The following is a 13,897-nucleotide window of genomic DNA, read 5'->3' as shown; positions in this document are numbered from 1 at the left end:
CCTGGGTGGCTGCGGATGGCCAGAGGAGGGAATCCTGGGTCCTGGGTGCAGGGTGAGGCAGAGGCGATTAGAGGTGGTCAGGCCAGCAGGGGAGCAGTTAGGGGCAATCAGGCCTATCGGGGAGCAGTTAGGGGTGATCAGGCAGGCAGGCAGAGGTTCTTAGGGGCAATCAGGCAGGCAGGCAAGTGGTTAGGAGCCAGCGGTCCTGGATTGTGAGAGGCAGTTGGACATCCCTTGAGGGGTCCCAGATTGGAGAGGGTGCAGGCCGGGCCTTCCTCCCCCTCCCCCTCCACCCCTCCCCTCCCACCGCCCCGTGCACAAATTTCATTATAATTATAATTTAATTTGTTAGTATATCAAATGTTTTTGTTGTTTTTCAAATCTATTCCGGCACATAAAATTTTATCTTCTGAAACAAACTCAGTGTTTCTAGCTATAACATTAATCATTTGCTTATTTCTTTGCTGCTAATTAAAGATTAAAATATTTCACATTACTCTTGGTACCCTTTATCTAAAGAACAGGATATCTTCCTTGATCTTTTACATCATGAATTTACTCACTATAAATTTATATAAATCAGATATAATAACAATTAAGTAAGAACTCCCAGTCCTATTCATCCTGTGGGAGAGATGCTGTGACGTCATTCAGAGATCTGTGATGGCTCAGCCCTGAGTACAAGCCCAATAAAATGATGGGCTTTAACTGCTGGTCAAGGCAGAGGGAAGCAGCTGCTGGGAACAATACCCAACCCTTAGCCAGACCAAGTTCTAGTTCAACTCTAAGGGCGAGAACTGCTGGAGCCAAAGGGAAGACTCTCAGTCACCTGGTAAGCATAGAAATGCCTCAACTCCTCTTGAATTCTTTTGTTTGGAAGATGCTTTCCCTGAATACCCTTTAAAATTACTCATTCAAGTTGGGTTTTCTTTTTTTCTTGTATTTTGGACTAAATGATTCAGTGGGTACCAGAGGGGAAATAGGGTTGAAGAAGATGAAGAGAGTAAAAGGAGATTAAATATATGGTAGTGGAAGGAGACCAGTCTTTGATTGTTGAGCACATAATGCAATATACAGGTGATGTATTATACAATTGTACACCTGAAATGTATATATAATCTTATTAACAATGTCACCCCATTAAATTAAATGAGGGAATGACCAGGCTGGTGAGATCTATGTATGGAAAATCTGATGTGACTCTCTCCCTTTTGAGGTACAGAGATGAAAACCGAAAGGAATTCCCAGTACCTCTTGCTCCTGACACTTTTCAGCGTGCTCTTCTCACAAACACTGGCCTTATTTGTAGAAGCAGAAGCTCTGAGGTAAGTTCCCTTTCTATTCAGTTGAACCTTCTGTCTTCATTGAAATGATAATGTCCTCACCTGTGGCCACTATCAATCATTTCTCTGCATCTATGGAACTGTTTCTATTTTGTTTGTTCCTTTATTTTGTCCTTTGGATTCCACATACAAGTGAAATCTAAGTTATTTGTGTCTGTCTAACTGTAACTGAAAATCAAAAATTAAATTAAAAAGAATTCCCTTTCTGTTATTTTTTAAATTATGGATTATTTATTGAAATATTAGGTTGATATGCTAGCCAACATTTTTTAACCGCAAATCAACATGATTAGTTTTTCATGTATCCCTTCCTGAAATTGTATTCATACATAAGATTACAAACCAGAAGGCTACACTAAATTAATATAATTTGGGTGACTATTCAGCAATGGGGAGATTTTTTTGGACCTGATCAATACAGGGAAGCATCACACCAAGGTGCAGTTGAGTGTTGAGACTTAGAGAAAGAAAAGCAATGAGAAATGTTTCAGCCAAATGCTACCAAACACCAACAAATACTCAAAGTGCTCCCAGTTTTCTCATTGAATATTAAATTTTTTTCAAAGTTTCTATTTTGTAAAAAGTCTTTCTTCCTGTCAAATTTAACTTCACAAAAGGAAGATATTACCAATGAGAGGTACTTGGCTGAATGCTCTGATCAAAATGAACTGAGTAGCTCATGCTTGGTACAAGCAGCTTGTAAGCGTTGTATGGCATCAATTTCTGGGATAAACAAAATTTTACTCCTTATACTCTCATAAATCATAGAGGTCATTGTCAATTATGCTACCCATCTTTTTTCATTGGGTGATACTTCCCAAGATTCTGAATGTCTGTTTCAAATGATTGTAAAATTATGTGTTATATTGTGAGAAAGAACTTTATTACACTTGGGTGAAAGAATACCATTTGAAGGAGAAAATTACCTTGATCAAGCTTTATTTAAAAAGACTTTAACTGGTTGCAAGTTGCATTAGCTGAAAATGGCAGATGTGCTCATTTTTAAGGAAGATCATTTAAGAAAACGTACCTTTGAAATATAAATGTTCTATTTTTGTGTCTCCATGAAACCATTTCTACAGTGTAACATGCATGTTTCCACATGTCATGGCTTCCTCCAGCCTCATGTATGGCAGCTTGTGCCCCTGGACATGACTTGCATGCAGAGGCTGTAACATGGAACAAGCCAAGGTGAACTAACCACTCACTTGCATTCTGTTGCACAAAATGTCAATTCAGAAATTGCACCAATTTTAGTAAAACTTTAGGATTCCAGGTTAGAGGAAGCCTCATGTCTGTGTAAAGAAGAGATGTGTAATGAGAAAAGCTGTTCATTCACAGAGCAATGGGTCAAGAACAGCATTGAAGTGTAGACAGAGTAACTCTCTACTAAAGACAAAGAATAGAAGCTTCCTCATTAGAACAGAAAACTTGGTTGTTAGATCCTAACATGCTCTAATATTGCAAAACAAATACCAAAAGTTATAATCAAATTTGTGCTAAAATCAGGATAGCTTCTTTTTTGTGCATGCTTTGATTCTAAGTAGAAGAATAAAGCACCAAAATTAAATTAATGAAATAGAAAATAAATATTTTTTCCACAAACGTGTCTCAGAGGAGAATTAGTTCTATAGATTCTGTCACAGAGTATTATTTATCCCTCACATATACTTCTAAAAAATACATTTTGTTAATTTTGCAAAATTTGGGTCTGAAAATATATATATTTTTTACATGTGACAAAAACATATTTTATTAGGTTGTAAGGGGACTTTTTTGCATTTTAAGTTTGCATAGTAAATTGATGAAGTTTATTCATACTCATTTGATCAAAGTAACATTGTAAAAATCATTTCTAAAATACTGCCTATCCTGTCTTCCTTGTTTTAGGAATGTCAGACATGCTGATGGAGTTTCCACCAGGGACATTGGTAGTCTCTTGGATCATTATTCTCCCAAAAAATACACTGAGTCCCTTATTGAAAAACGATCAAGGTAAAGAGAATACACTATTTTTCTCAAACACAAGATGATTAATTAATTTGAAAATTATATTTTCACTGTTAATGATTCATTTACTTTGTTTCAAATCAATAACTCTTGATAATGGTCAATACAGTTAGACACACCAGGCCCAAGCATTAGGAAATAAGACTTTGTAGTAATAAAATATTCACTGTCATTTGACAAACATATTTTCTGGGTAGCAATTATTTGTAAATCTATAATCACACTGAAGTAGACACAGTGAAAGATCAATAAGACATAATATAAAGTGAAGCAAATTTTATGATAAACAAAAGTACTTCTTTTTAACTGTCCTGCTCAATTCAAGCACTGGAAGGTTCTTTCTTTAAATGGCCAATAGCTTACTATAGAGATGGCACCATTCAGGGGCAAAACTTCCAAATGAGCATCTTTTTTTAAGTCTTTTTAGTTGAAAGTACTACTTTGTTCCTTTTCTTCCCATTGACCCCCTATTTTTTCCTAGTGGTAGAACACCACTGTAAATAGTTCCCCATTTGTGTATTTTTTATAAAACATTTGCTCAGTTAATAGAGAATGTGCCTTAAACATCCCCCAAAATGCCTAATGTGTTAGATTATTCCTAGTTTCCTCAATTTTAGGCATAGTGGTATTTTCCGTTTAGTGTATTTGTGATAGAAAATAAGTGGGGTGTTGGAATACCTTTTTTAGCTGACACCTAGGAATCTAGAAATTTTGGCATATATATCATTTTTTTAAACCATTTCTTTGCTTTTGCTCATGTTTCTTAGCAATGACATCTCAGAAGACCTGGGACTAGTGAAACGCCAATCAGATACAGAGTTCGGTGCTGCTTTTGAACGCTTCCTTAAAATCAAGGCTGAGAGGCGAGAAAAGAAGTAATTGTCTAAGGAGAATAAGAAATAGCACACTTGCTAAATTGAGAAATTATAAATGACTTTCAAAATACAAGTGACACATGGAGCCTTATCTATCTTTCTATCTCACTATCTATACTCTGAAGCAGGAATTCTCAACCTTGGTGCCATTAGACCCTGGAGAATTTTTAAAATACCATGTTTGGCCCCTACCCAAAACCATTGCCAGGAAATTAGTGCCTCTACAGGTATGGCTTTAGACATGGGTATTTCTTAAGCCTCCCCAGTTGACTCTATTGTGTCTCCAGGGGTAAAAAAGATGACTATAGAGACATCTACTCTAAATCTGGAAACAAGTTTTATCAAAAGAGCTGATTTTAACCATGGGAAGCTCAGTCCACTAGCAATTTGGTATCACGTGAAACTCCCTGTATGAGCATTTCAACTCCCTTATTTTATTAAATTAAGCTCTGAGTTATTTTGTCTTCTGAGACTCAGTAAGGCCTGAGTCTGTCTAGGGTGTGTCGACATTGGAGCACAATACATAGGAAGTGGGGTGCTCTCTCTTTTTATTCCAATTATTTTTGTTTACATGGTGAGTGTTAGGGACAATTCTGGATGGGTGAAAACAGACAAAATGACACTCTTTGTCCAGTAGAGTATAATCCTGAAAAGATAATTTAAGCTTCTTTAAGGTTCAGGACCACTTCACAATCAATTAATAGCATTATAGATAATTATTTAGACCACAGAGAAGTTTACAGAGCACAGATAATATTACAGGTTATATATCATCATTTCTTTAGATGCTTCCTCATCTAAGAGCTTTAAAATGTACATTTTCTCTTCCTGGTCTACAGTAAGAAAAAAACTTAGAAGTCAGAAGGATGATTCAAAAAACAACTCTTTGGAACAAAGCTGATGACAAGTTTTCAGTGGTGAGTATATCTGTGCATTTTTATCATATTCTTACAGCCATCGTCCAGCTATTTCAGTAGGTACCCTCTGTCCAGATAGAAAATGGAAGAGACTGACCCACACCACACTAATGAGAAAACTGGCTTTCCTATTGAGGTCACGGCAGGCTGCTCATATTGATTTAAGGATTTGTCTTATGATCCACTGCTAGCATCTCACTTAATTTATATAGAGAGAAATGGCTCCAAATCACAGCAAGGCTCAGTATTGTGAAAAAACCAAGGCACTCTGGGCCAAATTGGATTCCTTGAAACATAGCAAGCTTCATGCATTAAATGTCAAACTCAGGTTCTTTTACCTATAAGGTGAATGTAAGGACTATGATTCCAATAGCATCCGCTGCAAAAGGTTTTTTTAGTAGAGAAAACATAAATTGGTTTTTTCCCTTTGTTAACTGATAAGCTTGTTATCACAATTGCTTTTATATTTACACATCCTATTTCTTTTCTGAGTAAATTAATGTTTACAGTAGCTCATAAAATATGTTTATGATACTTGGCTTAGTAAAATTTTATGTTATCACTATATCAGAGCTGGCAAATATTTCTCTAATGGCTCCAGAGGAAATATTTTTTGGTTTTTTTGGTATATATGGTTTCAGTTTAAAATACTCAGACATGCTATTGTAATATGAAGGCAGCCACAAATATTATGTTAAAAAAAGGGAGTATCTGTGTTACAATAAACCTTTATTTCTAAAACATGAAGGTAGGCTAGCCTCTAACCCTGAAGGAGTCAAGGAGATTAAAGGAGATCCAAGCTCAGAATGAGTATAATTCATTGCCCAACTTCAGTCCCGGTTTTCATGAGAGTCCTCAGTAGTGGGTAGGGTGTCTGTGAAGACGCCTGTACAATTGGTGACTTGTGTTCACCGATCACCCTTCACTTCTAAGGGACATGCATGGTCATGGGTGTGGCGCATGTCCGTATATGGCCATAAATGGATAGTTCAGAGCAATGTGTCCCTTTGTTTCAAAATTAAGGTAATCCCATGAGGCTTCTTGAAAAACTGTTTATAAGAAGAAGGCCTCTCCATAACGTTATATAGCACAGCAAACACTAAAACATAGAATCACTGTGTCTTTTGTGAATTGTAAGATTATTTATGAGATTACATCTTCCATTCTTTTTGTTTAATATGTATTTTCTGACAAATTCTTTTTCACAAGAAACCTTGTGGGTCAGCCATTGGTGAAAATTACAAATGGGGAACTAGTGACTGGTCAGAGGGCCCCTTCCCATCCCAGGGCCTTTCTGCCCATCAGTCCTTTGGAAGATGCTCTCCTGATATCCCTCCACATGCTCTCCTATCACAGGCTGGGCACAAGGGGCAAAGACAAAGAGATGTTCATCAAAGGAGCGGATAAGAGGATGAAATTAAGATGCGGCCAATGAAAATATTTATTTGCTAACATACCATTTTTTTCTTTTTCAGAATTGTAGAAGAAACATGATTAGATGAAGTAATTCTAGTTTGATGTCCATAGAAGCAATTGAAGAAAACGTTTTCAGATCAAATAAAACCAAATAAAATGCTGCATTTGCATGTTGCAGTTTATTTCAATATGATAACTATTATGCTTACATTGGATTTGATATTTGGAAGTCTTAAGTTTGTCTTTAGTGAAAATCTTGCAATTTCATTTGCTGTGTACATTCGCTGTGTGTACATTTTCTGTCAAATACAATAGCACATCAAAAATAATAATACATCACAATCAAGCGGGTTCATTCCAGGCACACAAGGACAGTTCAACATATGCAAATGTAATCAATATAATACACCACATTAATAAAAGAAATGATAAAAATCATATGATCTTATCAATAGATGCTGAAAAGCATTGATGAAATACAACATCCATTTATGATTCAAATACACAATAAAATAGGAATAGAAGGAAAGTTCCTCAACATAATAAAGACCTAATATGATAAACCCTCAGCTAATATCATACTCAATGGTGAAAACTGAAAGCTTTTCCTTTAAGATCAAGAATAAGACCAGGATGCCCACTCTCATTATTCTTATTCAACATCATGCTGGAAATCCTAGCCAGAGCAATAAGGCAAGAGAAAGAAATAAAGGCATCAAAATAGAGAAGGAAAAAGTCAAACTGTCACTTTTTGAAGACGATATGATTCTGCATATAAGCCAGTCAGAGAAAGATAAATATCACATGAGCTCACTCATTTATGGAATATAATGGACAACATAAACTGATGAAAAAAAAACAGATCCAGAGACAAAGAAGCATTGGTCAGACCATCAAACCTCAGAGGGAAGGTAACAGAGGGTGGAGATAAGGGGGAGAGATCAACCAAAGAACTTGTATGCATGCATATAAGCCTAACCAATGGACAAAGACACCAGGGGGGTAAGGGCATGAGTGAGGGGAAGGGCAATGGGGCAATAAGGACACATATATAACACCTTAATCAATAAAGAAAAAAAAAAGAAAACCCTAAAGACTTTACACACACACACACATACACACACACACACACACATACACCAAACTATTAGAAAGAAATACAGTCACGTTGCAGGATAAAAAAATCAATGTGCAAAAATCCATTACCTTCCTGTATACTAACAACAAATGTCAGAAAAGAAATGGAAAAAAATCCTTTTGCAATTGCAACCAAAGAATAAAATGCCTAGGAATAAACTTAACAAAGAACAGGAAACACCTATATACTAAAAATTACAAAGCATTATTAAAAGAGATTGAAAAAGCACAATAAAATGAAAAAAAAATATTCTGTGTTCTTGGATTGGAAGAATCAACATAGTCAAATGGCCATATTACCCAAATCAATGTGTAGATTTAATGCAGTCCCCATCCAAATACCAAGAAATAGAACAAGAAATCATCAGATTTGTGTGGAACCACAAAAGATCATGAATAGCCAAAGTAATCCTGAGAAAAAAAAGAACGAAGCTGGAGCTATCATGCTACCTGACTTGAAATTATACTACAAAGCTATGATAATAAATACAGCATGGTATGGGTAGAGAAACAGACATACAGATCAATGGATCAGAATACAGTCCAGCTATAAAACCACATGTATATGGACAGATAATTTTCTACAAGGGAGCCAGAAATACACAGTATCTTTATAGGCGCAAAGATATTCTCTTCAATAAATGGTGCTGTGAAAATTGGCAAGCCACATGCAAACAAATTAAAATGGGTTACAGTTTGTCCCCATGTACTAAAGTTAATTCAAAATAGATCAAAGATCTAAATATAAGATTGAAACAATAAGTTACATAGAGGAACATATAGGTACCAAACTATAGACCTGGGTGGTAGAGAACATTTTATGGACTTGACCCCAAAGGCAAGGGAAGTAAAGCAGATATAAATCAATGGGACTATATCAAGCTAAAAAGTTTCTGCATAGCAAAAGAAACTGAGAACAAAACAAAGATGGGAAATGATATTTACAAACAGTAGCTCCAACAAAGGTTTAATTTCCAAAAGGTATAAAGAATTCATACAACTGAACAACAAACAAACAACCCAATCATAACGTGGGCAGAGGACCTGAAAATACACCTCTCCCAAAAGACACACAAACATACATACATATATATATATATATAAAGATATTCAACCTCACTGGCAATTAGGGAAATTCAAATCAAACTACCACCTCATACCTGTTAGAGTGGACATTATCAAGAAGACAAGAAATAACAAGTATTGGAAAGGTTGTAGAAAGAAAGGAAGTCCTCATCCGACTGCTAGTAGGAATATAGATTGATACAACCACTATGGAAAGCAGTCTGGAGATTTTTCAAAAATTTGAGAATAAAGCTATCATATGACCCAGCAATCCCTCCCTCTCCTGGGTATATACCCAAAAGCCTTGATATCTTGTATTTGCAAAGATATATGCACCCCTATGTTCACTGCAGTATTATTCATGGTGGCCAAGACATGGAAACAACCAATGTGTCCTGAGATAGAGGACTGCATAAAGATGTGATGCATACACATTACTCCGCCATAGAAAGGATGGAATAGTGCCATTTGCAACAACATGGATGGACCTTGAGAACATTACACTAAGTGAAATAAGTCAGTCAGAAAAAGCTAAGAACTATATGATTTTATTCATAAAACTCATGAACACAAACAGCAGTTGGTGATTTTCAGAGGAAGGGGGTAAGGGAAAAAGGGAGTCCTAATATAAGGTGACAGGAGAAGATCTGACTTTGGGTGGTGGACACACGGTGCAATATACAGATCTGGTAACACAGAAACCAACACCTGAAATTTATATGCTCGTATTAACCAATGTTACCCCAATCGATTTGATAAATAAATGTTTTTAAAAATCACCCAAGGGAATGATATTAAGGATTTGGAATAGACTGGTCATAATGAGAAAAGAAAATAAATTATAGTAATAATTAACACATCCTATAGTAGGCACTCTTCTACAGAAAATTAGAAATCATTCTTTAATCATATCAAGTCTATGACTTCTGTTCCATTCTCTACCTATTTCCAGATGAGGATACGGAAGCACAAAGTACTGATAGCAGAATCCTAACCCTGGAAACTCCGGTAGAAATATTCTCCTAATGAGTCTTATTTAAGACCCTAGAAAGTCTAAGTGACTTTCCACAATAACATAATTATTTAGTGGCAGAGCAGGAGATGGGGCTCAGAGGCGATCATTGTCATCCTCTTTCATGCCCAGTATTGAAATTGGCAAAATTCAAGGCATTCTATATGCATCCTCCCAAAGCCTCCCCCAGGGCCAGTCCCATCTCTGCAAGGAGTGCCCTGCTCTCGTAGGATGTCAGAGCCCTGCCAGTTAAGAAGCCAGAGTACTCACCTCACCTTAAGTAATGGTGAAAAGAGGCCAAGTATATAGTGACACACAATGCAATATACAGAATATGTATCACAGAAGGATATACTTGAAACCTATATGTTCCTATTAACTGAAGTCATCCAAATAAGTGTAGTTTAAATAAATACAAAACAAACAAACAAACAAATAAAAAAAAAGCCATGGAGAAAATTTGCTAAATGGAAGAACATACTTGCCAATGATACATCTGATATGGAGTTAATATCCAAAATTTATAAGAGAACTAATACTTCACAACTGCAAAAAAAAAAAAAACACAAAAAAACAATTTCGTTTTAAAAAGTGCAGAGGAACCTGAATAGACACTTCTCCAAAGAGGACATATAAATGGCCAGTAGACATATGAAAAGATGATCAGCATCACTAAGCATCAGAGAATTGCAAATTACAAGCACTATTGTGGTATTACCTCAAAATGATCAGAATGGCATCATCAATAAATCAACAAACAAGTGTTGGTGAGGATGTGGAGAAAAGGAACCCCCATGCACTGTTGGTGGAAATGCAGATTGGTGCAGCCACTCTGGAAAACAGGATGGAGTTCCTTCAAAAAACTAAAAGTGGATCTGACTTATGACCCAGTGAATCCACACCTTGGCATGAAGCTAAGCTCAGTGCTGACCTCAGTCCTCAAGAATATTCCTTCCGGGCCAGGAGAGAGAATTAAAAGGGCAATTCCTCTCTAACAACTGATACCTAGATAGACACAAGCAAAGTGTGTTTGATGGGAAAAGGAATCAATGGGGACTGGGAAAGTCCATTCACAGTAACCCAGAGGGAAGCCTTTGTAAAGTTTCTGAGGAGAAGATGGCCAGACTTCTTCTTGGCCTCTTCCCATGGGAATAATGGGCTCCTCTCTCTAAATCTGATGTAAATGCTGAATTTCCTCATGTTCTTGTGTGCATGCCTGCTCATGCAAAGCAGACTGGGCACCAGAATCCACTATGGAATTAACTACCAATAAGAAGGGTCCTTAGTAACTGAAGGCCATGCCACCTTCAAACAGTTATGTAATCGCTCAAATGTACAAACTAATAAAAGCACAATATTTTAAAAGCATAAAAATAAATAAGTTAAAAAAATTCACATTTGTATTTTATAAGTTTAATACTAAAGTAATCAGGAAATATGCAACTATGTATTTTTATGGTTCATTTTCTTGAAGCATCCTACTTTATTTGATCAAAGAATCTCTATTTAATCCATTGTACTGTTTCAGTCCTTGTTTTCAATTATTTTGAATTATTCTTCATTTCTGGGTCATTTGGTAATTCTGTTCAACTTTTTGAGGACTCACCAAATGTTTCTCGAGAAGCTGTACTATGTTACATGAACACCAGCAAAGGAAAACAAAAAATCACAAGTTTTTTGTTAATCCTCACCCGAGGATATTTTTCCATTGGTTTTTAGAGAGAGTGGAAAGAAGTGGGAGAGACAGAGAGAAACATCAACATGAGAGAAACACATCAATTGATTGCCTCCTGCAAGCACCCCCAACAGGGCCAGGGAACCTGCAACCACGGAATCAAACCTGAGACCCTTCAGTACGCAGGCCGACACCCTATCCTCTGAGTCAAACAGGCTGGGGCAAGGAGCACAATTTTTAAAAAAATAATCTGTGAAGTAAGACTGAACCTGCTATAACCTGCTATAATCCCTTTTTAAAATTCAGTTTAAGTTCCCAGGGAAACATATGGTTCCTATATTTAGTGGGGGTTTTCTCCAGAGATAATACAATGGAATTATGTATCTTTACTATTGTGTTTTATTATAAAATGGGAAATATTGTCCTTACCATTGGAAAAATCCATTGTTTTTTTTTTTGTTTGTTTTTTGTTTTTTTTTCTTTTCTTTTTTTTTTTTTTTATTGCTTAAAGTATTACAAAGGGTATTACATATGTATCCATTTTATCCCCCCGCCCTAGACAGTCCCCTAGCCTCCCCTATCACCCAGTGTCTTATGTCCATTGGTTATGCTTATATGCATGCATACAAGTCCTTTAGTTGATCTCTTACCCCCCTACCTCCTGCCCCCCAACCCTCCCCGGCCTTCCCGCTGCAGCTCGACAATCTGTTTGAGGCAGCTCTGCCTCTGTATCTATTATTGTTCAAAAGTTTATAATGGTCTCTATTGTCCACGAATGAGTGAGATCATGTGGTATTTTTCCTTTATTGACTGGCTTATTTCACTTAGCATAATGCTCTCCAGTTCCATCCATGACGTTGCAAATGGTAAGAGTTCCTTCCTTTTTACAGCAGCATAGTATTCCATCGTGTAGATGTACCACAGTTTTCTAATCCATTCATCTACTGATGGGCACTTAGGCTGTTTCCAGATCTTAGCTATGGTGAATTGTGCTGCTATGAACATAGGGGTGCATATATCCTTTCTGATTGGTGTTTCTGGTTTCTTGGGATATATTCCTAGAAGTGGGATCACAGGGTCAAATGGGAGTTCCATTTTCAGTTTTTTAAGGAAACTCCATACTGTCTTCCATAGTGGCTGCACCAGTCTGCATTCCCACCAGCAGTGCACAAGTGTTCCTTTTTCTCCACATCCTCTCCAGCACTTGTCGTTTGTTGATTTGTTGATGATAGCCAGTCTGACAGGTGTGAGATGGTACCTCATTGCTGTTTTGATTTGCATCTCTCGGATGATTAGTGACTTTGAGCATGTTTTCATATGTCTCTTGGCTTTCTGGATGTCCTCTTTTGAAAGGTGTCTATTTAGGTCCTTTGCCCATTTTTTGATTGGGTTGTTTATCTTTCTTTTGTTAAGTTGTATGAGTTCCCTATAAATTTTGGAGATTAGGCCCTTATCAGATATGTCATTGGCAAATATGTTTTCCCACACAGTGGGTTTTCTCGTTGTTTTGTTGATGGTTTCTTTTGCTGTGCAGAAGCTTTTTATTTTGATGTAGTCCCATTTGTTCATTTTTTCTTTAGTTTCAAGTGCCCTAGGAGCTGTATCAGTGAAGAAATTGCTTCGGCATATGTCTGAGATTTTCTTGCCTTTGGATTCTTCTAGAATTTTTATGGTATCCTGTCGTACATTTAAGTCCTTTATCCATTTTGAGTTTATTTTTGTGTATGGTGTAAGTTGGTGGTCTAGTTTCATTTTCTTGCATATATCTGTCCAATTTTCCCAACACCATTTATTGAAGAGACTATCTTGGCTCCATTGTATGTTCTTGCCTCCTTTGTCAAATATTAATTGAGCATATTGGTTCGGGCCGATTTCTGGGCTCTCTATTCTATTCCATTGATCTATATGCCTGTTCTTGTGCCAGTACCAGGCAGTTTTGAGAACAGTGGCTTTGTAATACATCTTGATATCTGGTATTGAGATCCCACCTACTTTGTTCTTTTTCAGGATTGCTGCAGCTATTCGGGGTCTTTTTTTATTCCAGATGAATTTTTGGAAAGTTCGTTCTAGATCTCTGAAGTATGCTGTTGGTACTTTAATGGGAAGTGCGTTGAATTTATAGATTGTTTTGGGTAGTATGGACATTTTGATGATGTTGATTCTACCAATCCATGAACACGGTATGTTCTTCCATCTGTTTATGTCTTCCTCTATGTCTTTTTTCAACGTCCTGTAGTTTTCTGAGTAGAGGTCTTTTACCTCTTTAGTTAAGTTTATTCCTAGGTAGCTTAGTTTTTTCGGTGCAATGGTAAACGGGATTGTTTTTATAATCTCTCTTTCTGAAAGTTCACTATTGGTGTATAGAAATGCCTCAGATTTCTTGGGGTTAATTTTGTATCCTGCTACATTGCCAAATTCATGTATTAAGTCTAGTAGCTTTTTGATGG

General features: G+C 36.7%; 1 protein-coding gene across 1 annotated transcript; it reads left to right on the top strand.

The window, feature by feature from the left end:
- The first annotated feature begins 1,222 nt into the window (after positions 1-1,222).
- LOC132236649 (VIP peptides-like) lies at positions 1,223-4,232 on the top strand. Its single transcript, XM_059699737.1, has 3 exons — positions 1,223-1,325; positions 3,234-3,338; positions 4,121-4,232. The coding sequence occupies exons 1-3, from the start codon at positions 1,225-1,227 to the stop codon at positions 4,230-4,232; spliced, it is 318 nt and encodes a 105-aa protein (XP_059555720.1). The 5' UTR covers positions 1,223-1,224.
- The last annotated feature ends 9,665 nt before the right edge of the window (positions 4,233-13,897 follow it).

The sequence above is a fragment of the Myotis daubentonii genome, chromosome 6 (assembly GCF_963259705.1).
Source record: "Myotis daubentonii chromosome 6, mMyoDau2.1, whole genome shotgun sequence".
In the NCBI taxonomy this organism is placed as follows: domain Eukaryota; kingdom Metazoa; phylum Chordata; class Mammalia; order Chiroptera; family Vespertilionidae; genus Myotis; species Myotis daubentonii.
Note: the sequence above shows the minus strand (reverse complement) of the source record. Positions and strands in the feature narration are given on the sequence as shown.

Bases quoted from the DNA above. Each gene is read 5' to 3' on its own strand.
- LOC132236649 (XM_059699737.1), top strand. From the start codon at position 1,225: ATGAAAACCGAAAGGAATTCCCAGTACCTCTTGCTCCTGACACTTTTC. The intron at 1,326-3,233 runs GTAAGTTCCCTT...TCCTTGTTTTAG, and splicing joins GTAGAAGCAGAAGCTCTGAG to GAATGTCAGACATGCTGATG. The intron at 3,339-4,120 runs GTAAAGAGAATA...CATGTTTCTTAG, and splicing joins CTTATTGAAAAACGATCAAG to CAATGACATCTCAGAAGACC.